Below are 25,991 nucleotides of genomic sequence, written 5' to 3' on the forward strand. Positions count from 1 at the left end.
TTTACAGTGCAGAAGGAGGGCATTCGGCCCATCGAGTCTGCACCAGCTCTTTGAAAGAACACCCTACTCAAGCACACGCCTCCACTCTATCCCCGTAACCCAGCAACCCCACCTAACCTTTTCTGACACTAAGGACAATTTAGCGTGGCCAATCCACCTAACTTTGGACTGTGGGAGGAAACCGAAGCAACCGGAGGAAACTCACGCGGACACGGGGAGAAAGTGTAAATTCCACACAGACAGTGACCCGAGGCTGCAATCGAACCTGGGTCCCTGACGCTGTGAGGCAGCAGTGCTAACTATAGTGCCATTGTGAATCAACCTGTAAACCTCACAAATGGCTGGCTGTAAGAACGGGAGAGACTCCTGGTCAGATATGCCTGGGTGGAGTGGCACCCCTCAAGCTATAAGAACATAAGAACTAGGAGCAGGAGTCGGCCATCTGGCCCCTCGAGCCTGCTCCGCCATTCAATGAGATCATGGCTGATCTTTTGTGGACTCAGCTCCACTTTCCGGCCCGAACACCATAACCCTTAATCCCTTTATTCTTCAAAAAACTATCTATCTTTACCTTAAAAACATGTAATGAAGGAGCCTCAACTGCTTCACTGGGGAAGGAATTCCATAGATTCAGAACCCTTTGGGTGAAGAAGTTCCTCCTAAACTCAGTCCTAAATCTACTTCTCCTTATTTTGAGGCTATGTCCCCTAGTTCTGCTGTCACCCGCCAGTGGAAACAACCTGCCCGCATCTATCCTATCTATTCCCTTCATAATTTTAAATGTTTCTATAAGATCCCCCCTCATCCTTCTAAATTCCAACGAGTACAGTCCCAGTCTACTCAACCTCTCCTCATAATCCAACCCCTTCAGCTCTGGGATTAACCTAGTGAATCTCCTCTGCACACCCTCCAGTGCCAGTATGTCCTTTCTCAGGTAAGGAGACCAAAACCGAACACAATACTCCAGGTGTGGCCTCACTAACACCTTATGACTAACAATTGCAGTATAATCTCCCTAGTCTTAAACTCCAAGCCTCTGGCAACAGACTAGTGACCTGTTGGGGTAAAAATTGCTGTGGTATCAGATGAAAGTCAGCCTTGTGCACTACTAGATTGGGAAAAGAAACAGCAACAACACACATCCCCACAGGCAAGAACACTGTGACGGGCAGGTCAAAGAAACCCACTGAAACTTTATAAATATAATCAGTCCCACAGTCATTAAATACTTAGGTTCAAAACTCACTTTTCAAATTTATTCATGTTCTGCGAGCATTCCCATCCCGAATTGCTGCTCCTACTCTGCTGGGAAGGAGAGAGGGTGCTTCACACTGTGAAACAGGAGAGAGACATGGTTTGTTAATCAAGAGTATCTTTACTTTGCTTTTAGCTCTGGAAAGGCAGGTGGCAGGGGAATGACATTGTGATCAAAGTCCTGAAAGTGCGTGACTGGACCACACGGAAAAGCCGGGACTTCAACGAGGAGTATCCAAAACTCAGGTGAGTGCAGTATGTGCGTGGGGTTGGATTTAGGGAATGAGTGTGGGGGTGGGGGGTGGGATGCGTGCGGGATCGGATTTGGGATGAGTGTGGGACTGGGATGTGTGGAGTGGGGTTTGGGATGAGTGTGGAGTGGGGTTTGGGATGAGTGTGGGGTGGGATGTGGGATGAGTGTGGGGGTGGGATGTGGGATGAGTGTGGGGGTGGGATGTGGGATGAGTGTGGGATGAGTGTGGGGGTGGGGTTTGGGATGAGTGTGGGGTGGGATGTGGGATGAGTGTGGGGGTGGGATGTGGGATGAGTGTGGGGGTGGGATGTGGGAATGAGCATGGGGTGGGATGTGGGATGAGCGTGAGGTTGGGATGTGGGATGAGCGTGGGGTTGGGATGTGGGATGATTGTGGGGGTGGGATTTGGGATGAGTGTGGGGTGGGGTTTGGGATGAGTGTGGGGGTGGGGTTTGGGATGAGTGTGGGGGTGGGGTTTGGGATGAGCGTGGGGTGGGATGTGGGATGAGTGTGGGGGTGGGGTTTGGGATGAGCGTGGGGTGGGATGTGGGATGAGCGTGGGGTTGGGATTTGGGATGATTGTGGGGGTGGGATTTGGGATGAGTGTGGGGTGGGATTTGGGATGAGTGTGGGATGTGGGATGAGTGTGGGGGTGGGGTTTGGGATGAGCGTGGGGTGGCATGTGGGATGAGTGTGGGGGTGGGGTTTGGGATGAGCGTGGGGGGGATTTGGGATGAGTGTGGAGTGGGGTTTGGGATGAGTGTAGGGGTGGGATGTGGGATGAGTGTGGGGGTGGGGTTTGGGATGAGTGTGGGGTGGGGTTTGGGATGAGTGTGGGGGTGGGATTTGGGATGAGTGTGGGGGTGGGGTTTGGGATGAGGGTGGAGTGGGGTTTGGGATGAGTGTGGGGGTGGGATTTGGGATGAGCGTGGGTTGGGATTTGGGATGAGTGTAGGGGTGGGGTTTGGGATGAGGGTGGAGTGGGGTTTGGGATGAGTGTGGGGGTGGGATTTGGGATGAGCGTGGGGTGGGGTTTGGGATGAGTGGGGGTGGAATTTGGGATGAGCGTGGGGTGGGATGTGGGGTTGAGCATTGGGTGGGGTTTGGGATGAGCGTGGGGTGTGGGGGTGGGATGTGGGGATGAGTGTGGGGTGGGATTTGGGATGAGTGTGGGTTGGGATTTGGGATGAGTGTGGTTGGGATGTGGGATGAGTGTGGGGTGGGATGTGGGATGAGTGTGTGGGTGGGATGTGGGATGAGTGTGGGTTGGGATTTGGGATGAGTGTGGGTTGGGATTTGTGATGAGTGTGGGGGTGGGGTTTGGGATGAGGGTGGGGTGGGATGTGGGGATGAGTGTGCAGTGGGGTTTGGGATGAGTGGAGTGGGGTTTGGGATGAGTGTGCAGTGGGGTTTGGGATGAGCGTGGGGTGGGGTTTGGGATGATCGTGGAGTGGGGTTTGGGATGAGCGTGGGGTGGGGTTTGGGATGATCGTGGAGTGGGGTTTGGGATGAGCGTGGGGTGGGGTTTGGGATGATCGTGGAGTGGGGTTTGGGATGAGTGTGGGGGTGGGGTTTGGGATGAGCGTGGGGTGGGGTTTGGGATGAGCGTGGGGTGGGGTTTGGGATGAGCGTGAGGTGGGGTTTGGGATGAGCGTGGGGTGGGATGTTGTGCATCTTGTTGGATTGAGGGTGGGGTGTTAGCCTGCGATTGGAGGTGGGATATGGGTGTGAGCAGAATTTTCTGTGTCTCCTCTTTATTTTAATAATATTCTTCTGTCTGTTTTTGCAGAATATTCTCACATCCCAACGTGCTGCCGGTTCTTGGAGCCTGTCAGTCACCACCTGCCCCACACCCCATCATAATCACACATTGGATGCCTTATGGGTCTCTCTACAATGTCCTGCATGAGGGAACAAGTGAGTTTGGAGCGAAATGAAGAGTTTGTAAAAACCTGAAAGCAGCTCAGGAGATTAAGCAAATCCCGCTATGTGGGCGGGAATGTTGCAGCTTTCTATGGGGTTAAATCTCCCTTTGCAGCACTTGAGCTAGAACTGGAAAAGGAAGAAGCTGCATTTATCTCTTGCCTTTGTAGTGTTTCCTAGACCATGAGTTACTTACAGAATGCAGTTGGTGTCATTAACTCGGCACTCCCCCACTCCACACACACACAAATTGGGGGAATGTCACCCAGGTTTTTCAATCCTCATCCCTCTGGATGGATCGATTGGTAGGAAGACTCAGTCAGTGACAGCCACCATTGCCCACTGACCTCACTCTGTAAAGCTCGCACGTCCAGAATAAACACTTGGAACTGCCCTACGTTGCGAGCTTTTAAAATCTAGAGAAACCTAGAAGTAGGGATACACTCAAAGCCAGAATTAGATGATTGCGGAGGAAGATGCGGGCCCTCGGGCAGGGTGGGGTGGAGATTAGAAACATGGGGAGGGTTGAAGCTCTGGGAGGGATGTAGAGGTGAGGTGAGAGTTTTCAAATGGGCATTGCCTCATCGAGAATCAGTGTAAATCAGCTGGCACAGGTGATGATAGATACTTGTTACGAGTAAGGACACAGGCAGCAGAGTTTTGGATGACCTCAAGTTTCAAAAGGGTAGAAAAAGGGAATGCATTGGAATTGTTGAGTCTTGAAGCTCCTCTGCCAATATTGAAGAGACTCACCTGACAAGACAGCTCAAAAATTATATCTGAAGAGTGTTCAATCTGCTGTGACCCCCCCCCCCCCCCCCCCCCCCCCCCCCCCCCCCCCAGCCATTCAGCTCACCTGTCTGTGAGCGGGAGCTGTTCCACTTAGGCCCCGTGCTCCACCTGGGCCCCGTGCTCCACCTGGGCCCCGTGCTCCACCTGGGCCCCGTGCTCCACCTGGGCCCCGTGCTCCACCTGGGCCCCGTGCTCCACCTGGGCCCCGTGCTCCACCTGGGCCCCGTGCTCCACCTGGGCCCCGTGCTCCACCTGGGCCCCGTGCTCCACCTGGGCCCCGTGCTCCACCTGGATTTGAGCCTGTGTAGGAGTTGGAGGTGACAGTTTGGGAGATTCCAGGTTTGCAGTATGCAGGGTGGGGCATGAGACCAAAACGTATGCTCAAATTATCATGAGAGCAAACCTGGCATTGCCTGCCCTCTGCCAGCCCAGTGCCAGCACTCTGCCTGCCCCCAGCCAGCTCTCTGCCTGCCCTCTGCCTGCCCCCAGCCAGCTCGGCCTGCCCTCTGCCAGCTCGGCCTGCCAGCTCTCTGCCTGCCCTCTGCCAGCTCTGCCCGCCCAGTGCTTGCCCTCTGACAGCTCTGCCTGCCCTCTGCCAGCTCTGCCTGCCCTCTGCCAGCTCTGCCTGCCCTCTGCCAGCCCTCTGCCAGCTCTGCCAGCCCTCTGCCAGCTCTGCCTGCCCTCTGCCAGCTCTGCCTGCCCTCTGCCAGCTCTGCCTGCCCTCTGCCAGCTCTGCCTGCCCTCTGCCAGCTCTGCCTGCCCTCTGCCAGCTCTGCCTGCCCTCTGCCAGCTCTGCCTGCCCTCTGCCTGCCCTCTGCCTGCCTCTGCCAGCTCTGCCTGCCCTCTGCCAGCTCTGCCTGCCCTCTGCCAGCTCTGCCTGCCCTCTGCCAGCTCTGCCTGCCCTCTGCCAGCTCTGCCTGCCCTCTGCCAGCTCTGCCTGCCCTCTGCCAGCTCTGCCTGCCTCTGCCAGCTCTGCCTGCCCTCTGCCAGCTCTGCCTGCCCTCTGCCAGCTCTGCCTGCCCAGTGCCTGCCCTCTGCCAGCTCTGCCTGCCCTCTGCCAGCTCTGCCTGCCCTCTGCCAGCTCTGCCTGCCCTCTGCCAGCTCTGCCTGCCCTCTGCCAGCTCTGCCTGCCCTCTGCCAGCTCTGCCTGCCCTCTGCCAGCTCTCTGCCTGCCCTCTGCCAGCTCTCTGCCTGCCCCCAGCCAGCCCTCTGCCTGCCCCCAGCCAGCTCTGCCAGCTCTCTGCCAGCCCCCAGCCTGCCCTCTGCCTGCCCTCAGCCACCTCTGCCAGCCCTCTGCCTGCCCCCAGCCAGCTAACTAGTCTGACGTCGCCCCACTACTTGGACAATAACTGTCTCCTCCAATGTTTGTTCTGTCCTTTTCAGACTTTGTGGTGGACCAGACTCAGGCGGTGAAGTTTGCATTGGATATTGCCCGGGGGCTGGCTTTCCTGCACACCCTGGAGCCCCTCATCGCCAGACATTATGTCAACAGCAAGAGCATCATGGTGAGCTGTCTGCATCCACATTCACTCACAAACTGCTCGGGGCAATTATATGCCAGCCAGTCGCCGAGCAGCAGAGGATGGTGTGTGTGTGTGGGGGGGGGGGGGGGGTGTGGGGGGTCGGGTCGGTGTGGGGGGTCGGGTCAGTGTGAGGGGTGGGTCAGTGTGAGGGGTCGGGTCGGTGTGGGGTCGGGTCAGTGTGAGGGGTCGGGTCGGTGTGGGTGGGGGTCGGGTCGGTGTGCGGGTCGGTGTGGGGGGGTCGGGTCGGTGTGGGGGTCGGGTCAGTGGGGGGGGTCGGGTCGGTGTGGGGGGGTCGGGTCGGTGGGGGGGTCGGGTCGGTGTGAGGGGTCGGGTCGGTGTGGGGTCGGTGTGGGCGGTGGGGTCGGTGTGGGGTGGGGGGTGGGGTCGGGGTGGGGTCGGTGTGGGGGGGCGGGTCGGTGTGGGGGTCGGGTCGGTGTGCGGGTCGGTGTGGGGGGGCGGGTCGGTGTGGGGGGGGCGGGTCGGTGTGGGGGGTCGGGTCGGTGTGGGGGTCGGGTCAGTGGGGGGGGTCGGGTCGGTGTGGGGGGTCGGGTCGGTGTGGGGGGCGGGTCGGTGTGGGGGGCGGGTCGAGTTGTGGGAGGTCGGGGTCGGTGTGCGGGGCTGATCGGTGTGTGGGGGCGGGTCAGTGTGGGGGAGGGTGGCAGTTGTGGGGGCGGGTCAGTGTGGGGGGCGGGTCGGTCGTGGTCGGGCGGGTCAGTGTGGGGGGCGGTCAGTGTGGGGGGTCGGGTCGGTGTGGGGGCTGATCGGTGTGGGGGCGGGTCGGTCAGTGTGGCGGGCGGGTGCCGTGTGGGGGGTCGAGTCAGCTGTGGGGGGCGGGTCAGTGGTGGGGGCGGGTCAGTGTCGGGGGCGGGTCAGTGTTGGGGGCGGGGTCAGTGGGGGGGTCGAGTCAGTGTGGGGGGCGGGGGTCAGTTGTGGGGGCGGGTCAGTTGTGGGGGCGGGTCAGTGTGGGGGGAGGGTCGGTGTGGGGGGCGGGCAGTGTGAGGGGGCGGGTCAGTGTGGGGCGGGTCAGTGTGGGGGGCGGGTCAGTGTGGGGGGCGGGTCAGTGTGGGGGGGGGTCAGTGTGGGGGGATGGGTCAGTGTGGGGGCGGGGTCAGTGTGGGGGGTGGGTCAGTGTGGGGGGTGGGTCAGTGTGGGGGCGGGGTCAGTGTGGGGGCGGGTCAGTGTGGGGGGGCGGGTCGGTGTGGGGGGCGGGTCGGTGTGGGGGGCGGGTCGGTGTGGGGGGCGGGTCAGTGTGGGGGGGCGGGTCAGTGTGGGGGATCGGGTCGGTGTGGGGGCTGATCGGTGTGGGGGGGGTCAGTGTGGGGGCGGGTCAGTGTGGGGGCGGGTCAGTGTGGGGGGTCGGGTCAGTGTGGGGGGTCGGGTCGGTGTGCGGTGTGGGGTCGGTGTGCGGTGGGGGGGTCGGGTCGGTGTGGGGTCAGTGTGGGGGGTGGGGTCGGTGTGGGGGGGGGGTCGGTGTGGGGGGGGTCGGGTCGGTGTGGGGTCGGTGTGGGGGGGGTCAGTGTGGGGGGGTGGGGTCGGTGTGGGGTCGGTGTGGGGGGGGGGGTCAGTGTGGGGGGGGTGGGGTCGGTGTGGGAAGGGGTGTCAGTGTGGGGGGGTGGGGTCGGTGTGGGGGGGTGGGGTCCCAGGTTTGATCCCGGCTCTGGGTCACTGTCCGTGTGGAGTTTGAACATTCTCCCCGTGTCTGCGTGGGTTTCACCCTCACAACCCAAAGATGTGCAGGGGAGGTGGATTGGCCACGCTAAATTGCTCCTTAATTGGAAAAACATTAATTGGGTACTCTAAATTTATTAAAAAAAAAAGACATCCTGATCCTCCCTCACTAATTCAACACTCCTGCTCCCAACCATCTTGTGGAGAAACCTGTTGTAAACTACCTGCATTGGGTGAGGAGGGAAGGATTAGTGGCCATTGTTCTGCCTTGTGTAGTTGAATAGTAAGATACCAGAGGATGTTTCCGGCAAAAATGGGTTCCATTGGAGCACTGAGATGATTAGTGGTTCCCTGTAAACAAGACTTTTCCAGTAAAACAACCCCTTAAGTAGGAGATGTTTCTGATCAGTCAAGCCTGAGGGATAGGCCCTATACTGAATCATACCTGAAGGCGAAGGGTTAAATCACGAAGGAGATTACACTGAGGCTGCATTCCCTGGAATTCAGAAGCTTTAAGGTGCTTTGGTCAAAGTCTTCAAGGTGTTAAGAGGACCAAGTTGGGGAGATAAAGAGAAACTATTCTGGCGAACTGACAGTTTAATACAGGAGACATTGGAGCGATTTGACGAAATGTGAACAAAGTCCCATAGCGAGTGCGTTTAGCCGCGTGTTTCCCGGTGTTCACAGCACCGAGACTCACAACGCTGGGCACAGCGCCGAGACTCACAACGCTGGGCACAGCGCCGAGAGTCACAACGCTGGGCACAGCCCCGAGAATCACAACGCTGGGCACAGCGCCGAGAATCACAACGCTGGGCACAGCCCCGAGAATCACAACGCTGGGCACAGCGCCGAGAGTCACAACGCTGGGCACAGCCCCGAGAATCACAACGCTGGACACAGCGCTGGGCACAGCGCCGAGAATCACAACGCTGGGCACAGCGCCGAGAGTCACAACGCTGGGCACAGCGCCGAGAATCACAACGCTGGGCACAGCGCCGAGAATCACAACGCTGGGCACAGCACCGAGAGTCACAACGGCACTGGGCACAGCGCTGAGAATCACAACGCTGGGCACAGCGCCGAGAGTCACAACGCCGGGCACAGTGCCGAGCATCACAGCGCTGGGCACTGGGCACAGCGCCGAGAATCACAACGCTGGGCACAGCGCCGAGAATCACAACGCTGGGTACAGCGCCGAGAATCACAACGCTGGGCACAGCGCCGAGAATCACAACGCTGGGCACAGCGCCGAGAGTCACAACGCTGGGCACTGGGCACAGCGCCGAGAGTCACAACGCTGGGCACAGCGCCGAGAATCACAACGCTGGGCACAGCGCCGAGAATCACAACGCTGGGCACAGCGCCGAGAATCACAACGCTGGGCACAGCGCCGAGAATCACAGTGCTGGGCACTGGGCACAGCGCCGAGAGTCACAACGCTGGGCACAGCGCCGAGAATCACAACGCTGGGCACAGCCCCGAGAATCACAACGCTGGGCACTGGGCACAGCGCCGAGAATCACAACGCTGGGCACAGCCCCGAGAATCACAACGCTGGGCACAGCCCTGAGAATCACAACGCTGGGCACAGCGCCGAGAGTCACAACGCTGAGAATCACAACGCTGGGCACTGGGCACAGCGCCGAGAATCACAACGCTGGGCACAGCCCCGAGAATCACAACGCTGGGCACAGCCCCGAGAATCACAACGCTGGGCACAGCCCCGAGAGTCACAACGCTGGGCACAGCGCCGAGAATCACAACGCTGGGCACAGCGCCGAGAGTCACAACGCTGGGCACAGCGCCGAGAATCACAGTGCTGGGCACTGGGCACAGCGCCGAGAATCACAACGCTGGGCACAGCCCCGAGAATCACAACGCTGGGCACAGCCCTGAGAATCACAACGCTGGGCACAGCCCCGAGAATCACAACGCTGGGCACTGGGCACAGCGCCGAGAATCACAACGCTGGGCACAGCGCCGAGAATCACAACGCTGGGCACAGCGCCGAGAATCACAACGCTGGGCACAGCGCCGAGAATCACAACGCTGGGCACAGCGCCGAGAGTCACAGCGCTGGGCACAGCGCCGAGAATCACAACGCTGGGCACAGCGCCGAGAGTTACAACGCTGGGCACAGCGCCGAGAGTTACAACGCTGGGCACAGCCCCGAGAATCACAACGCTGGGCACAGCGCCGAGAATCGCAACGCTGGGCACAGCGCCGAGAATCGCAACGCTGGGCACAGCGCCGAGAGTCACAACGCTGGGCACTGGGCGCAGCGCCGAGAGTCACAATGCTGGGCACAGCCCCGAGAATCACAACGCTGGGCACTGGGCACAGCGCCGAGAATCACAACGCTGGGCACAGCCCCGAGAGTCACAACGCTGGGCACAGCGCCGAGAATCACAACGCTGGGCACAGCGCCGAGAATCACAACGCTGGGCACAGCGCCGAGAGTCACAACGCTGGGCACTGGGCACAGCGCCGAGAGTCACAACGCTGGGCACAGCCCCGAGAATCACAACGCTGGGCACAGCGCCGAGAGTCACAACGCTGGGCACAGCGCCGAGAATCACAACGCTGGGCACAGCCCCGAGAATCACAACGCCGGGCACAGCCCCGAGAATCACAACGCTGGGCACAGCGCCGAGAATCACAACGCTGGGCACAGCCCCGAGAATCACAACGCTGGGCACAGCGCCGAGAATCACAACGCTGGGCACAGCGCCGAGAATCACAACGCTGGGCACAGCCCCGAGAATCACAACGCTGGGCACAGCGCCGAGAATCACAACGCTGGGCACAGCGCCGAGAGTCACAACGCTGGGCACAGCGCCGAGAGTCACAACGCTGGGCACAGCCCCGAGAGTCACAGCGCTGGGCACAGCCCCGAGAGTCACAGCGCTGGGCACTGGGCACAGCGCCGAGAATCACAACGCTGGGCACAGCGCCGAGAGTCACAACGCTGGGTACAGCGCCGAGAGTCACAACGCTGTCAAACGGCACTCGGGTTAGTTGGGGCGGGGGAGGGTGGGTAATCAGCGGGGAACACGCGGCCAAGGCCGTGCACAGCCCCGCTTTCAGCACACCGGGACTGCTTAGTGTAGCATTGAGTCCCGGCGTGACTCCCTCACACCCTGGGCCCCCCAACACCTGCGCAGGCCGCCCCACAAGCCCCAACGCAGTAGGAGGGTCCCTGGGCCCCCCAACACCCGTGCAGGCTGCCCCACAAGCCCCAACGCAGTAGGAGGCCCCCCCCCCCACAATCCGATCGCCACCGTGCAAACAATGGCAGCATATCCTGGTAATGCCCCTGGCAGTGCCAGGCTGGTAGTGCCAGGCTGTCAGGGTGCCTCCCTGCCCAAAAGGACATGCAGTCGGGGGCCTGCAATCCCCTGGGAGACCCCCACGAGTGTTCTGTGTGGAGGCCAGTTCTGAATGGCATTTGCTCGAGGTTTCTTGAGGCGATGGGGTTGAATCCCACTGCCACCTCACAGCTCCAGGGTACCAGGTTCAATTCCAGCCTCCGGTGATCGTGTGGAGTCTGCACGTTCTCCCCGTATCTGTGTGGGTTTAACATAGAACATAGAACGATACAGCGCAGTACAGGCCCTTCGGCCCACGATGTTGCACCGACATGGAAAGTCAAAAACTAAAGGCCATCTAACCTACTTTATGCCATTATCATCCATATGCTTATCCAATAAACTTTTAAATGCCCTCAATGTTGGCGAGTTCACTACTGTTGCAGGTAGGACATTCCACGGCCTCACCACTCTTTGCGTAAAAAACCCACCTCTGACCTTTGTCCTATATCTATTACCCCTCAATTTAAGGCTATGTCCCCTCGTGCTAGCCACCTCCATCCGCGGGAGAAGGTTCTCACTGTCCACCCTATCTAACCCTCTGATCATTTTGTATGCCTCTATTAAGTCACCTCTTAACCTTCTTCTCTCTAACGAAAACAACCTCAAGTCCATCAGCCTTTCCTCATAAGATTTTCCCTCCATACCAGGCAACATCCTGGTAAATCTCCTCTGCACCCGTTCCAAAGCTTCCACGTCCTTCCTATAATGAGGCGACCAGAACTGTACGCAATACTCCAAATGCGGCCGTACCAGAGTTTTGTACAACTGCAACATGACCTCATGGCTCTGGAACTCAATCCCTCTACCAATAAAGGCCAACACACCATAGGCCTTCTTCACAACCCTATGAACCTGGGTGGCAACTTTCAGGGATCTACGTACATGGACACCGAGATCCCTCTGCTCATCCACACTGTTAAGAATTTTATCATTAGCCAAATATTCCGCATTCCTGTTATTCTTTCCAAAGTGAATCACCTCACACTTCTCTACATTAAACTCCATTTGCCACCTCTCAGCCCAGCTCTGCAGCTTATCTATGTCCCTCTGTAACCTGCAACATCCTTCCACACTGTCTACAACTCCACCGACTTTAGTGTCGTCTGCAAATTTACTCACCCAACCTTCTGTGCCCTCCTCTAGGTCATTTATAAAAATGACAAACAGCAACGGCCCCAGAACAGATCCTTGTGGTACGCCACTCGTAACTGAACTCCATTCTGAACATTTGCCATCAACCACCACCCTCTGTCTTCTTTCAACTAGCCAATTTCTGATCCACATCTCTAAATCACCCTCAATCCCCAGCCTCCGTATTTTCTGCAATAGACGACCGTGGGGAACCTTATCAAACGCTTTACTGAAATCCATATACACCACATCAACTGCTCTACCCTCGTCTACCTGTTCAGTCACCTTCTCAAAGAACTCGATAAGGTTTGTGAGGCATGACCTACCCTTCACAAAACCATGCTGCCTATCCCTAATCATATTATTCCTATCTAGATGATTATAAATCGTATCTCTTATAATCCTCTCCAAGACTTTACCCACAACAGACGTGAGGCTCACCGGCCTATAGTTACCGGGGTTATCTCTACTCCCCTTCTTGAACAAAGGGACCACATTTGCTATCCTCTGGCACTTTTTAGATCCTTCCTCGCTTCCTTGTAACTATCAAGCGCCCCAACTGAAACTTCACGCCTCATCTTCACATAGGCCTCCTTCTTCCTCTTAACAAGAGATTCCACTTCTTTGGTAAACCACGGTTCCCTCGCTCGACCCCTTCCTCCCTGCCTGACTGGTACGTACTTATCAAGAACATGCAATAGCTGTTCCTTGAACAAGCTCCACATATCCAGTGTGCCCAACCCTTGCAGCCTACTTCTCCAACCTACACATCCTAAGTCATGTCTAATGGCATCATAATTGCCCTTCCCCCAGCTATAACTCTTGCCCTGCGGGGTATACTTATCCCTTTCCATCACTAACGTAAAGGTCACCGAATTGTGGTCACTGTTTCCAAAGTGCTCACCTACCTCCAGATCTAACACCTGGCCTGGTTCATTACCCAAAACCAAATCCAAGGTGACCTCGCCTCTTGTTGGCCTGTCAACATATTGTGTTAGGAAACCCTCCTGCACACATTGTACAAAGAACGACCCATCTAATGTATTCGAACTATATCTTTTCCAGTCAATATTTGGAAAGTTAAAGTCTCCCATAACAACTACCCTGTTACTTTCGCTCTTTTCCAGAATCATCTTCGCCATCCTTTCCTCTACATCCCTAGAACTATTAGGTGGCCTATAGAAAACTCCCAACAAGGTGACCTCTCCTTTCCTGTTTCTAACCTCAGCCCATACTACCTCGGAAGAAGAGTCCCCATCTAGCATCCTTTCCGCCACCGTAATACTGTCCTTGACTAGCAGCGCCACACCTCCCCCTCTTTTGCCCCCTTCTCTGAGCTTACTAAAACACCTAAACCCCGGACCTGCAATAACCATTCCTGTCCCTGCTCTATCCGTGTCTCTGAAATGGCCACAACATCGAAGTCCCAGGTACCAACCCATGCTGCCAGTTCCCCTACCTTATTTCGTATACTCCTGGCATTGAAGTAGACACACTTCAAACCACCTACCTGAACACTGGCACCCTCCTGCGAAGTCAAATCTGTGCTCCTGACCTCTATACTCTCAATCTCCCGTACCCCAAAACTACAATCCAGGTTCCCATGTCCCTGCTGAATTAGTTTAAACCCCCCCAAAGAGCACTAACAAATCTCCCCCCCAGGATATTGGTACTCCTCAGGTTCAGATGTAGACCATCCTGTCTATAGAGGTCCCACCTTCCCCAGAAAGAGCCCCAGTTATCCAGAAATGTGAATCCCTCCCACCCTCTGGGTGTTGCGGTTTCCTCCCACAGACGAAAGATGTGCAGGTTAGGTGGATTGGCCATGATAAATTGCACTTTAGTGTCCAAAAGGATAGGTGGGGTTACAGGGATAGGGTGAAGACGTGTGCTTAAATAGGGCGTTCTTTCCAAGGGCTGATGGGCCAAATGTCCTTCTGCACTGTAAGTTCTATTGTTCTATGGTCACCGTTTGAAACTCTCTTTGAGCAGTAGTTGATGTCTGACTAATTTGTAAAAGTGGTGGTTTATTGAGGGAGCACAGTCAGAGCCAGGTTCACAGCACTAGAACAAAGAAAAGTACAGCACAGGAACAGGCCCTTCGGCCCTCCAAGCCTGTGCCGACCATGCTGCCCGTCTAAACTAAAATCTTCCACACATCCGGGGTCCGTATCCCTCTTTTCCCATCCTATTCATGTATTTGTCAAGATGCCCCTTAAACGTCACTATCGTCCCTACTTCCACCACCTCTTCCGGCAGCGAGTTCCAGGCACCCACTATCCTCTGTGTAAAAAAACTTGTCTCGTACATCTCCTCTAAACTTTGCCCATCGCACCTTAAACCTATGCCCCCTAGTAATTGACCCCTCTACCCTGGGAAAAAGCCTCTGACTATCCACTCTGTCTATGCCCCTCATAATTTTGTAGACCTCTATCAGGTCACCCCCTCAGCCGCCTTCGTTCAAGTGAGAACAAGCCAAGTTTATTCAACCTCTCCTCATAGCTAATGCGCCCCATGCCGGGCAACATCCTGGTAAATCTCTTCTGCACCCTCTCTAAAGCCTCCACATCCTTCTGGTAGTGTGGCAACCAGAATTGAACACTATACTCCAAGTGTGGCCTAACTAAGGTTCTATACAGCTGCAACATGACTTGCCAATTTTTATACTCAACGCCCCAGCCAATGAAGGCAAGCATGCCGTATGCCTTCTTGACTACCTTCTGGATTGGATTGGATTGGATTTGTTTATTGTCACGTGTACCGAGGTACAGTGAAAAGTATTTTTCTGCAAGGATACCAGCTGGCAGAGGTATTCACAGACATCTTTAACCTATCCCTACTTCACTCCGAGGTCCGCACCTGCTTCAAGAAGACCACCATCATATACCGGCTTCTCTACCTGTGTTGCCCCTTTCAGTGACCTGTGGACCTGTACACCCAGATCTCTCTGACTGTCAATACTACAGCTGACTCAGCTTTTCAGAGACAAAGGAAGAATGTGAAAGCAACAGTGCCGGGGGATTGGATAGTTCGGGGAAAGGACTGGAGTTTGTGTGGCCATGGGTTTGTCTCCAGGATGGTGTGTTACCTCCTTGGTGCCAGGGTGAAGAATGTCATTGATTGGCTGCAAAGAGGGGAGGGTGAACAGCCAGCGTTACAGTGCGTATCGGTAGCAACAACACCGGTGGAAACAGGGATGTGGTCCTGTAGGCAGAGTGTAGGAAGCTAGCACAGAAACTAGCAGGCAGCATTTCAAAGGTAGTTACTCCCAGTGCCGTGTACAAGTGAGTATAAATAGGGAAGGAGGGTGGAGCAGACAAATGCATTGGCTGTAGAGATGGTGCAGGAGGGAGGACTTTCAATTCCTCGGACATTGAGACCAGCTCCAGGGGAGATGGTACTTGACGGGGCAGAAAGGTAAATATCTGTGGACAGGATGGAGAAGTTGGGGTGTTCCTCCTGGGAGGACACGGCTAGTAGAAGATTTACTGAGAATTACATCAAATTTAAAGCAAGAAACAGGCCATTTGGTTCCAATGATAGATATGCTCAAACTCATCATGGGCCTGGACAGAATAGACAGAGAAGATCCCCTCCCATTGGTGGAGAACCAGGGGACATCAATTTAGTGAATGGCAAAAGAACAGAAGGAGACTTGTTCACACACCAACATGTGTTTAGGATCACAAATGCATGGTTTGAGAATGTGGAGCAGACAGATTTAATCGTGAGTAGAAGAGAATTGGCAATTTTCCAAGGGGAATAACCTTGTAGGACTAGAGGAAAGGGTTGGAGAGTGATACGAGGCTGAATCAATTACATTTTGATTCTGAAACATGAACAGGAGCCTTTTCTCTCACAGCTCAGCCACATTTATCATTTTCTGTTTTGTGATGAACAGATTGATGAGGATATGACAGCTCGAATCAGCATGGCCGACGTCAAGTTCTCCTTCCAATGCCCAGGAAGAATGTACTGCCCAGCCTGGGTAGCTCCAGAAGGTGAGGTATTCCCCTCGCATCTTTATTCCTGTTCACTGAACCATCGACAGCATTATGCACTGTGGGCATCTTCCTATCCGCATCAACATGCAGTGCAATAAAAACATGCACGCTCCAAAAGCTGAATATTAGTTCTGGTCGCCACATTATAGGAAGGATGTGGAAGCAATGGAACGGGTACAGAGGAGATTTACAAGAAGGTTGCCTGGTATGGAGGGAAGATCATATGGGGAAAGGCTGAAGGACTTGAGGCTGTTTTCGTTAGAGCGAAGAAGGTTAAGAGGTGACTTAATTGAGGCATACAAGATGATCAGAGGATTAGATAGGGTGGACAGTGAGAGCCTTTTTCCTCGGATGGTGATGTCCAGCACGAGGGGACATAGCTTTAAATTGAGGGGAGATAGATATAGGACAGATGTCAGAGGTAGGTTCTTTACTCGGAGAGTAATAAGGGCGTGGAATGCCCTGCCTGCAACAGTAGTGGACTCGCCAACACTAAGGGACTTCAAATGGTCATTGGATAGACATATGTATGATAAGGGAATAGTGTAGAGGGACTTTAGAAGGGTTTCACAGGTCGGTGCAACATCGAGGGCCGAAGGGCCTGTACTGCGCTGTAATGTTCTATGTTCCAGAATAGACACACCGTTCAATATCAGGATCAAACCAATCCAGATCAGATTGACTGTCACATAGACTGATTAAACACAATCACTGTCGGAATCCGGATCAGACAAATTCACTGTTGGACATCCGGATCAGACTAATTCACTGTTGGATATCCGGATCAGAGTAATTCACTGTTGGATATCCGGATCAGACTAATTCACTGTTGGATATCCGGATCAGAGTAATTCACTGACTGAATCCGGATCAGACTAATTCACTGTCTGAATCCGGATCAGACAAATTCACTGTCTGAATCCGGATCAGACAAATTCACTGTCTGAATCCGGATCAGACTAATTCACTGTCTGAATCCGGATCAGACTAATTCACTGTTGGATATCCGGATCAGACTCGCTGTCGGAATCCGGATCAGACAAATTCACGGTTGGATATCCGGATCAGACTAATTCACTGTTGGATATCCGGATCAGACTCACTGTCGGAATCCGGATCAGACTAATTCACTGTCGGAATCCGGATCAGACTAATTCACTGTTGGATATCCGGATCAGACTCACTGTCTGAATCCGGATCAGACTAATTCACGGTCGGAATCCGGGTCAGAGTAATTCACTGTTGGATATCCGGATCAGACTAATTCACTGTCTGAATCCGGATCAAACTAATTTACTGTTGGATATCCGGATCAGACTAATTCACTGTTGGATATCCGGATCAGACTAGTTCACTGTCAGAATCCGGATCAGACTAATTCACGGTCTGAATCCTGGTACAGACTAATTCACTGTCTGAATCCGGATCAGACTAATTCACGGTCGGAATCCGGATCAGACTAATTCACTGTCGGAATCCGGATCAGACTAATTCACTGTCTGAATCCGGATCAGACTAATTCACTGTCGGAATCCGGATCAGACAAATTCACTGTTGGATATCCGGATCAGACTAATTCACTGTCAGAATCCGGATCAGACTAATTCACCGTTGGATATCCGGATCAGACTAATTCACTGTCTGAATCCGGATCAGAGTAATTCACTGTTGGAATCCGGATCAGACTAAGTCACTGTCGGAATCCGGATCAGACAAATTCACTGTCTGAATCCGGATCAGACTAATTCACTGTCTGAATCCGGATCAGAGTAATTCACTGTCTGAATCCGGATCAAACTAATTCACTGTTGGCTATCCGGATCAGACTAATTCACTGTTGGATATACGGATCAGACAAATTCACTGTTGGATATCCGGATCAGACTAATTCACTGTTGGATATCCGGATCAGACTAATTCACTGCTGGATATACGGATCAGACTAATTCACTGTCGGAATCCGGAACAGACTAATTCACTGTCTGAATCCGGATCAGACTAATTCACTGTCTGAATTCGGATCAGACTAATTCACTGTCGGAATCCGGAACAGACTCTGTCGGAATCCGGATCAGACTAATTCACTGTTGGATATCCGGATCAGACTAATTCACTGTCGGAATCCAGATCAGACTAATTCACTGTCTGAATCCGGGTCAGACTAATTCACTGTCTGAATCCGGATCAGACTAATTCACTGTCTGAATCCAGATCAGACTAATTCACTGTCTGAATCCGGATCAGACTAATTCACTGTTGGATATACGGATCAGACTAATTCACTGTCGGAATCCGGATCAGACTAATTCACTGTCTGAATCCGGATCAGTCTAATTCACTGCCTGAATCCGGATCAGACTAATTCACTGTCGGAATCCGGATCAGACTAATTCGCTGTCGGAATCCGGATCAGACTAATTCACTGTCTGAATCCGGATCAGACTAATTCACTGTCGGAATCTGGATTAGACTAATTCACTGTTGGATATCCGGATCAGACTAATTAACTGCCTGAATCCGGATCAGACTAATTCACTGTCTGAATCCGGATCGGACTAATTCACTGTCTGAATCCGGATCGGACTAATTCACTGTCTGAATCCGGATCTGAGTAATTCACTGTCTGAATCCGGATCAGAGTAATTCACTGTTGGATATCCGGATCAGACTCACTGTCGGATATCGGGATCAGACTCACTGTCGGATATCGGGATCAGACTCACTGTCGGATATCCGGATCAGAATCGCTTTCAAATATCTGGATTAGACTCGCTGTCCGATATCTGGATCAGACTAATTCACAGCAAGAGAATTTTAGCTTTATATATGTTTTACATTCCTCTTTAACGTTCTTTGCAAGTTTACTCTCATACTCTATTTTCCCATTTAATCAACCTCTTGGCCCTCCTTTGCTGAATCCTGAACTGCTTCCAATCCTCAGGCTTGCTGCTTTTTCCAGAAAATTCCCCAGCAATACTCTTGAGAACTTCAATATCTCAAGAAGGAGGTGGCATGGTGGCGCAGTGGTTAGCACTGCTGCCTCACGGCACCCAGGACCCGGTTTTGATCCCGTCCCCGGGTTACTGTCCATGTGGAGTTTGCACATTTTCCCCATGTCTGCGTGGGTCTCACCCCCACAACCCAAAGATGTGCAGGCTAGGAGGATTGGCCACGCTAAATTGGGTGCTCTAAATTTATTTTAAAAATATGTATCAAAGGAGACAGTGTTGAGTATCCTAAATTGCATTAAGGTAGACAATTCCCTGGGCCGGATTGTGGCGACTAGCGGCTTTTCACAGTAACTGTGTTGCAGTGTTAATGTGAGCCCACTTGTGACACTAATAAATATTATTATTATTATGTATCATTTCAGTAAACTTACATTGCCCTCCTTCCAAGGCCAAAACATCCTTCCCAAGGTGTGGTATCCAGAACTGCTCCCAGTGACTCCCAGTGGGGTCTAACCAGGGTTTTATACAGCTGCAGTTTCATTGTGTAATACCAAATCTAGGATAGTATATTCCTCAGTTGGTTCCTCAACACACTAGTTTAAAAATCCATCTCGTACACACCACAGGAATTCATCCAGCACATTATTTTTGAGAATTTGGTTTGCCTGGTCTATATATAGATTAAAGTCACTCATGATTATTGTAGCACCCTTGTTACACGTATCTCTAATTCCCTGTTTAACGCTATCCCTACCGTACTACTGTTTGGAGACCAATAGGTATTTCCCACTCTGTATTGTTTCTTAGCTCCACACAGACTGATTCAACATCTGTTCTGAACCAATATCCATTCTCTGATTTGATCTTTAACAAACAGCACCACCCCACCTCCTTCCTTTTTGTCTGTCCTGAAATATTGAGTAGCCTTAGATATTCAATTTTTGAAAAAAAATTCATTTGCGGGATGTGGGCCTTGCTGGTTAGGCCAGTCATTTATTGCCCATCCCTAGTTGCCCTTCAGAAAGTGGTGGTGAGCTGCTTTCTTGAACTACTGCAATGCTTGAGGTGTAGGTAAACCCACAGTGCTGTTAGGGAGGGAGTTCCAGGATGTTGCCCCGGCGACAGTGAAGGAACGGTGATATATTTCCAAGTCAGGGTGGTGAGTGACTTGGTCACCATGTCTCCGTAATCTCACTCGTATCGTACCATTTATACCAATTTGTGTTGCTAATTTGTCCACCTTATTGTGAATGCTCTGTGATCCAGAGCATTCAGACTTGTCTTTTTAACATTTGTAAACATTTTATTTACACAATGGTCCTATTTTCTGCTGGCCTTTGTTTCCTCTGCCTTCCACTTTTCTGTCTTTTATTTTTATCTTTGTTTTCCACATTCTCCCCATGTCTGTGTAGATTTCACCCCCAGAACCCAAAGATGTGCAGGGTAGGTGGATTGGCCACGCAAATTGCTCCTTAATTGGAAAAAAAATAATTGGCTACTCTAAATTTATAAATAAAAAATGAATTTCTATCTTTGTTTTCCTCTCTTGTGTCTCCCACTCAGGTTCCCACCCCCCTGCCACTCTCGTTTAAACCCTCCCCAACACCACAGTAATTACCTGTGAGGATATTGGGCATAGTTGTGATGGTTGGAGGTCAATTATCTCAGCTCCAGGACATCACTGCAGGAGTTCCTCAGGGGAGTGGCCGAGGCCCAACCATCTTCAGCTGCTTCATCAATGACTTCCCTTCCATCATAAGGTCAGAAGTGGAGATGTTTGTGGATGACTGCACAATGTTCAGCACCATTTGCGACTCCCATGTCTGCAAATGCAGTCCATGTCCAAATGCAGCAAGGCCTGGACTAATATCCAGGCTTGGGCTGACAAGTTACATTTGTGCCACACAAGTGCCAGGCAATGACCATCTCCTACAAGAGAGGATCTGACCATCGCCTCTTGACATTCAATGGCATTACCATCACTGAATCCCCCACAATCAACATCCTGGGGGTTACCATTGATCAGAAACTGAACTGGACCCAGCCACATAAATACTGTGGCTACCAGGGCAGGTCAAAGGCTAGGACTCTTACGGTGAGTAACTCACCTCCTGACCCCTCAAAGCCTGTCCGCCATCTACAAGGCACAAGTCAGGAGAATAATGGGATACTCTCCACTTGCCTGGATGAGCGCAGCTCCAATAACACTCAAAAAGCTCGACACCATCCAGGACAAAGCAGCCCCGCTTGATTGCTCCCCTTCCACAAACATTCAGACCCTCCACCACCGACCAACAGTGGCAGCCGTGTGTACCATCTTCAAGGTGCACTGCAGTAAGGAGACATTTCTTCACACAAAGAGTGGTGAGCCTGTGGAATTCATTACCACAGGAAGTAGTTGACGCTAAAACTTTGAATATATTCAAGAAGCGGCTGGATACAGCACTTAGGGAGAATGGGATCGAAGGCTATAGGGAGAAAGCAGGATTAGGCTATTGAGTTGGATGATCAGCCATGATCGTGATGAATGGCAGAGCAGGCTCGAAGGGCCAAAAGGCCTCCTCCTGCTCCTATCTTCTATGTATCTATGTAACTTGCCAAGGTTCCTTCGACAACACCTTACAAACCCACGACCACTGCAATCTAGAAGGACAAGAGCAGCAGATTCCTGGGAACCCCGCCACCTGGAGGTTCCCCTCCAAGTCACTCACCACCCTGACTTGGAAATATATCGGCCGTTCCTTCACTGTCACTGGGGAAACATCCTGGAACCCCCTTCCTAACAGCACTGTGGGTATACCTACACCTCAGGGACTGCAGCGGTTCAAGAAGGCAGCTCACCACCTTCTGAAGGGCAACTAGGGATGGGTAATAAATGCTGGCCTAACCAGCGATGCACACACCACTGGAATGGAACTGCTCCAGCTCGCACAGATCCAATCTTCCCCAGAATCGGTCCAATGTCTCAGGAATCTAAATCCCTTCGTCCGACACCATCTCTCCAGCCACACATTGATCTGATCAGTTTGCCTCTTGCTGCTGATGGTGAATTAACACTGGAGCACTCTGTCAAACTCTCATAACCTTGCTCTCTGGCCCATACTCTGGCTCAATGATCTGACTGGGTTGTGTCACAGGTCAAATTGTTGGTGCTCAGTCAGTAGTAATTCTAATGCAGCTCGTCCTGACTGCTTCCCTTTTCTCAACCCAGCTCTTCAGAAAAAGCCGGAAGAGATAAACAGGCGATCGGCGGACATGTGGAGCTTTGCCATTCTCCTATGGGAGCTGGTGACCCGCGAGGTTCCGTTTGCAGATCTCTCCAACATGGAGATCGGAATGAAGGTAAGTTTTCCTTATCTGCCGACTGGGAGCTCTCCAAGGGAAAAGATTCAACTCCGTGCTCCCACCTCTCTCAACACGAGGACAAAGGAGTGTTACGTGGACCGGTCTGGTGTCCTGCAGAAATCAACGGGTTAAATTATGAAAATAAGTTTCAGAAATTTGTCTTTTATTTCTTTGAATTTACAAGGCTGAAGGATTGACCTGTTGGAGGTGCAAAAAAAGGGTTTTGACCATGGTTGAGTGAGAAACACCCAAACCTCAGAGCCATTTCATGGGATCAAATCCTGTTCCGAAAATTGAAATCAAAATCCAGATTGAAATTCCCATTGTGGCAGAGTGGAAATACTGCACTGTCCGAGGGTCAGTACTGAGGGAGTGCCGCACTGTCCGAGGGTCAGTACTGAGGGAGTGCCGCACTGTCAGAGGGTCAGTACTGAGGGAGTGCTACACTGTCAGAGAGTCAGTACTGAGGGAGTGCTGCACTGTCCGAGGGTCAGTACTGAGGGAGTGCCGCACTGTCCGAGGGTCAGTACTGAGGGAGTGCCGCACTGTCAGAGGGTCAGTACTGAGAGAGTGCCGCACTGTCAGAGGGTCAGTACTGAGGGAGTGCCGCACTGTCAGAGGGTCAGTACTGAGGGAGTGCCGCACTGTCAGAGGGTCAGTACCGAGGGAGTGCCGCACTGTCAGAGGGTCAGTACCGAGGGAGTGCCGCACTGTCAGAGGGTCAGTACTGAGGGAGTGCTGCACTGTCAGAGGGTCAGTACTGAGGGAGTGCCGCACTGTCAGAGGGTCAGTACTGAGGGAGTGCTGCACTGTCAGAGGGTCAGTACTGAGGGAGTGCTGCACTGTCAGAGGGTCAGTACTGAGGGAGTGCTGCACTGTCAGAGGGTCAGTACTGAGGGAGTGCTGCACTGTCAGAGGGTCAGTACTGAGGGAGCTCCGCACTGTCAGAGGGTCAGTACTGAGGGAGTGCTGCACTGTCAGAGGGTCAGTACTGAGGGAGCGTCGCACTGTCAGAGGGTCAGTACTGAAGGAGTGCTGCACTGTCAGAGGGTCAGTACTGAGAGAGTGCTGCACTGTCAGAGGGTCAGTACTGAGAGAGTGCTGCACTGTCAGAGGGTCAGTATTGAGGGAGGGCTGCCACTGTCAGAGGGTCAGTACTGAGAGAGTGCTGCACTGTCAGAGGGTCAGTACTGAGGGAGTGCTGCACTGTCAGAGGGTCAGTACTGAAGGAGTGCTGCACTGTCAGAGGGTCAGTACTGAGGGAGTGCCGCACTGTCAGAGGGTCAGTACTGAGGGAGTGCTGCACTGTCAGAGGGTCAGTACTGAGGGAGTGCTGCACTGTCAGAGGGTCAGTACAGAGGGAGCGCCGCACTGTCAGAGGGTCAGTACAGAGGGAGTGCCGCACTGTCAGAGGGTCAGTACTGAGGGAGTGCTGCACTGTCAGAGGGTCAGTACTGAGGGAGTGCTGCACTGTCAGAGGGTCAGTACTGAAGGAGTGCTGCACTGTCAGATGGTCAGTACTGAGGGAGTGCTGCACTGTCAGAGGGTCAGTACTGAGGGAGTGCCGCACAGTCAGACGGTCAATACTGAGGGAGTGCTGCACTGTCAGAGGGTCAGTACAGAGGGAGCGCCGCACTGTCAGAGGGTCAGTACAGAGGGAGTGCCGCACTGTCAGAGGGTCAGTACTGAGGGAGTGCTGCACTGTCAGAGGGTCAGTACTGAGGGAGTGCCGCACTGTCAGAGGGTCAGTACTGAAGGAGTGCCGCACTGTCAGAGGGTCAGTACTGAGGGAGTGCTGCACTGTCAGAGGGTTAGTACTGAGGGAGTGCCGCACTGTCAGAGGGTTAGTACTGAGGGAGTGCCGCACTGTCAGAGGGTCAGTGTTATGAGTCCTTTGTTCCCTTAAAGTACTTTCTTTCAGATGTGCTGTTGAAATAATTAAAGAATATTTGAAGTGTTTAAGCAGTTGGCTGTGATTTTGCAGGTGTCTCTGGAAGGTTTGCGACCCACCATCCCTCCAGGCATCTCCCCTCATATCTGCAAACTGATGAAGATCTGCATGAATGAGGATCCAGCTAAAAGACCAAAGTTTGACATGATTGTGCCTATCATGGAGAAGATGCAAGACAAGTAGATAAAGAGGGGGTGGCAGGATTTCTGTCCCCTTTACCCTCAACCTGTCAGCCTTAACGCTTCCAGCAACCACACGCAGCCCCCGCACGACTATCCCACCATCAGGACTCTCACTGCCCCAGAACCCTGACTTGGAGAATCAGAAACCTGTTACGGTCTCCATTGGTTTACAGCGAGTGTCTCTGTTGCTGCCTTTTCTCTGCCTATTCTATATTGACAGGAACTCTGTTATTCCATATGGAGGAGGCCTTCATTATCACCCAGTCTGGTGACGAGGGAAGCTTAAAATCAAATTGAGTGGAGCCCTGCAAGCTGATCCCTGGTTTAGAGAGAGAGGAGAATTCAGACAGGCCCCGCTGGGGCTCCTGCTCCAGATCACTTTCCAGATCTACCCCCTGGCTGTCAGTACAGGGTCACTGTCTCAATGTCTCTGGCTCTCCAGGCAGATGCAGGTTCCTGTTGTCAGTATTGTAAAAGATCAACATTTGTAAAGATCAGCTCCAAACATCTGCTTTATTGCTTATTGTTCTCTTAACCTGTGTCTGCTTGTAACTCTACCTGTGGAAACGTCATCGAACCTCCTCTCTCCCAGTCACTGCCGCACCACCCGTATCTCCTCTGGGACTGAATTTGACCACAGGTTCCAGAGGGTGAAAGGTCAATGTCTGACCCACCCTCTCCCTGTCAGACAGGAACCCTTGGCAGTTATAAACTTACAATCAGATCAGGGTTGGACTGGGAGACATTCCCAATGTTCCAGTGCCACCGGGCTTCCCTGAGCAGTTATTGTAATTTGCATCCTCTTCTCACTGGTCTATGTGTGGGAAATATGAACACCTTGTGCCTGCCCCTCGTCCCGTGCTCTGACCTGTGCAATGGTCCATCTTCACTAACTCCTCTACCCACTGTTGCCACCTACTGGATCCTGAACACACTACTGTTGCGTCCTTGGGCACGGCAGCATTACCCAAACGGAAATGCTAACCATTTATATAATTTATATAACACTTATATATTTCTGATTATTATTACAAGTCACTGCTGTTTGATTGAAAATGTAACTTTATGGACTTTGCATTAAAGACAAATTTCCAAGTTATAGCATTGTATTGGCACATCTCACTGTTGGATATCCAGAACTTGGAACTCTTCACAGACACTTTGAAAGTTACCTGATGTTCGAGACGTTGACAGAACTCCCCTCTGACCTTCCAATTATTTCACTAGATTGAATCCATCAAATCCCTACAGTGCAGAAGAAGGCCATTGGGTCTATCGAGTCTGCACAGACCCTACCGAGGCCACACTCCCACCCTATCTCTGTAGCCCCACTTAATCTACACATTTGTTTTGGACATTAAGGGGCAATTTATCACGGCCAATCCACCTAATCTGCACGTCATTGGACTATGGGAGGAAACTGGAGCACCCGGAGGAAATCCACGCAGACACTGGGAGAACGTGCAGACTCCACACACAACCCGGGTCCCTGGCGCTGTGAGGCAGCAGTGCTAACAACTGTCCACGTTGCCGCCCCTCATTTTGGGTCTTCGATGGGGCTGTTCATGATCTGCACGTACAAATCCAGTTGGAGGTAAGGCTGTTGGTAAACTTTTATGAAATACTATACTGACTATACA

General features: G+C 52.9%; 1 protein-coding gene across 1 annotated transcript in view; it reads left to right on the plus strand.

The window, feature by feature from the left end:
• ilk (integrin-linked kinase) overlaps positions 1-25,450 on the plus strand; it is a 136,542-nt gene extending 111,092 nt beyond the window's left edge. The window contains exons 8-13 of the mRNA XM_038818234.1: positions 1,391-1,500; positions 3,297-3,424; positions 5,606-5,727; positions 15,820-15,919; positions 22,085-22,215; positions 24,203-25,450. Of these exons, the coding sequence (XP_038674162.1) occupies positions 1,391-1,500; positions 3,297-3,424; positions 5,606-5,727; positions 15,820-15,919; positions 22,085-22,215; positions 24,203-24,352 (741 nt within the window). The 3' untranslated portion in view covers positions 24,353-25,450. The remainder of the gene's footprint in view (positions 1-1,390; positions 1,501-3,296; positions 3,425-5,605; positions 5,728-15,819; positions 15,920-22,084; positions 22,216-24,202) is intronic.
• The last annotated feature ends 541 nt before the right edge of the window (positions 25,451-25,991 follow it).

Source organism: Scyliorhinus canicula, chromosome 14 (assembly GCF_902713615.1).
Source record: "Scyliorhinus canicula chromosome 14, sScyCan1.1, whole genome shotgun sequence".
In the NCBI taxonomy this organism is placed as follows: Eukaryota; Metazoa; Chordata; class Chondrichthyes; order Carcharhiniformes; family Scyliorhinidae; genus Scyliorhinus; species Scyliorhinus canicula.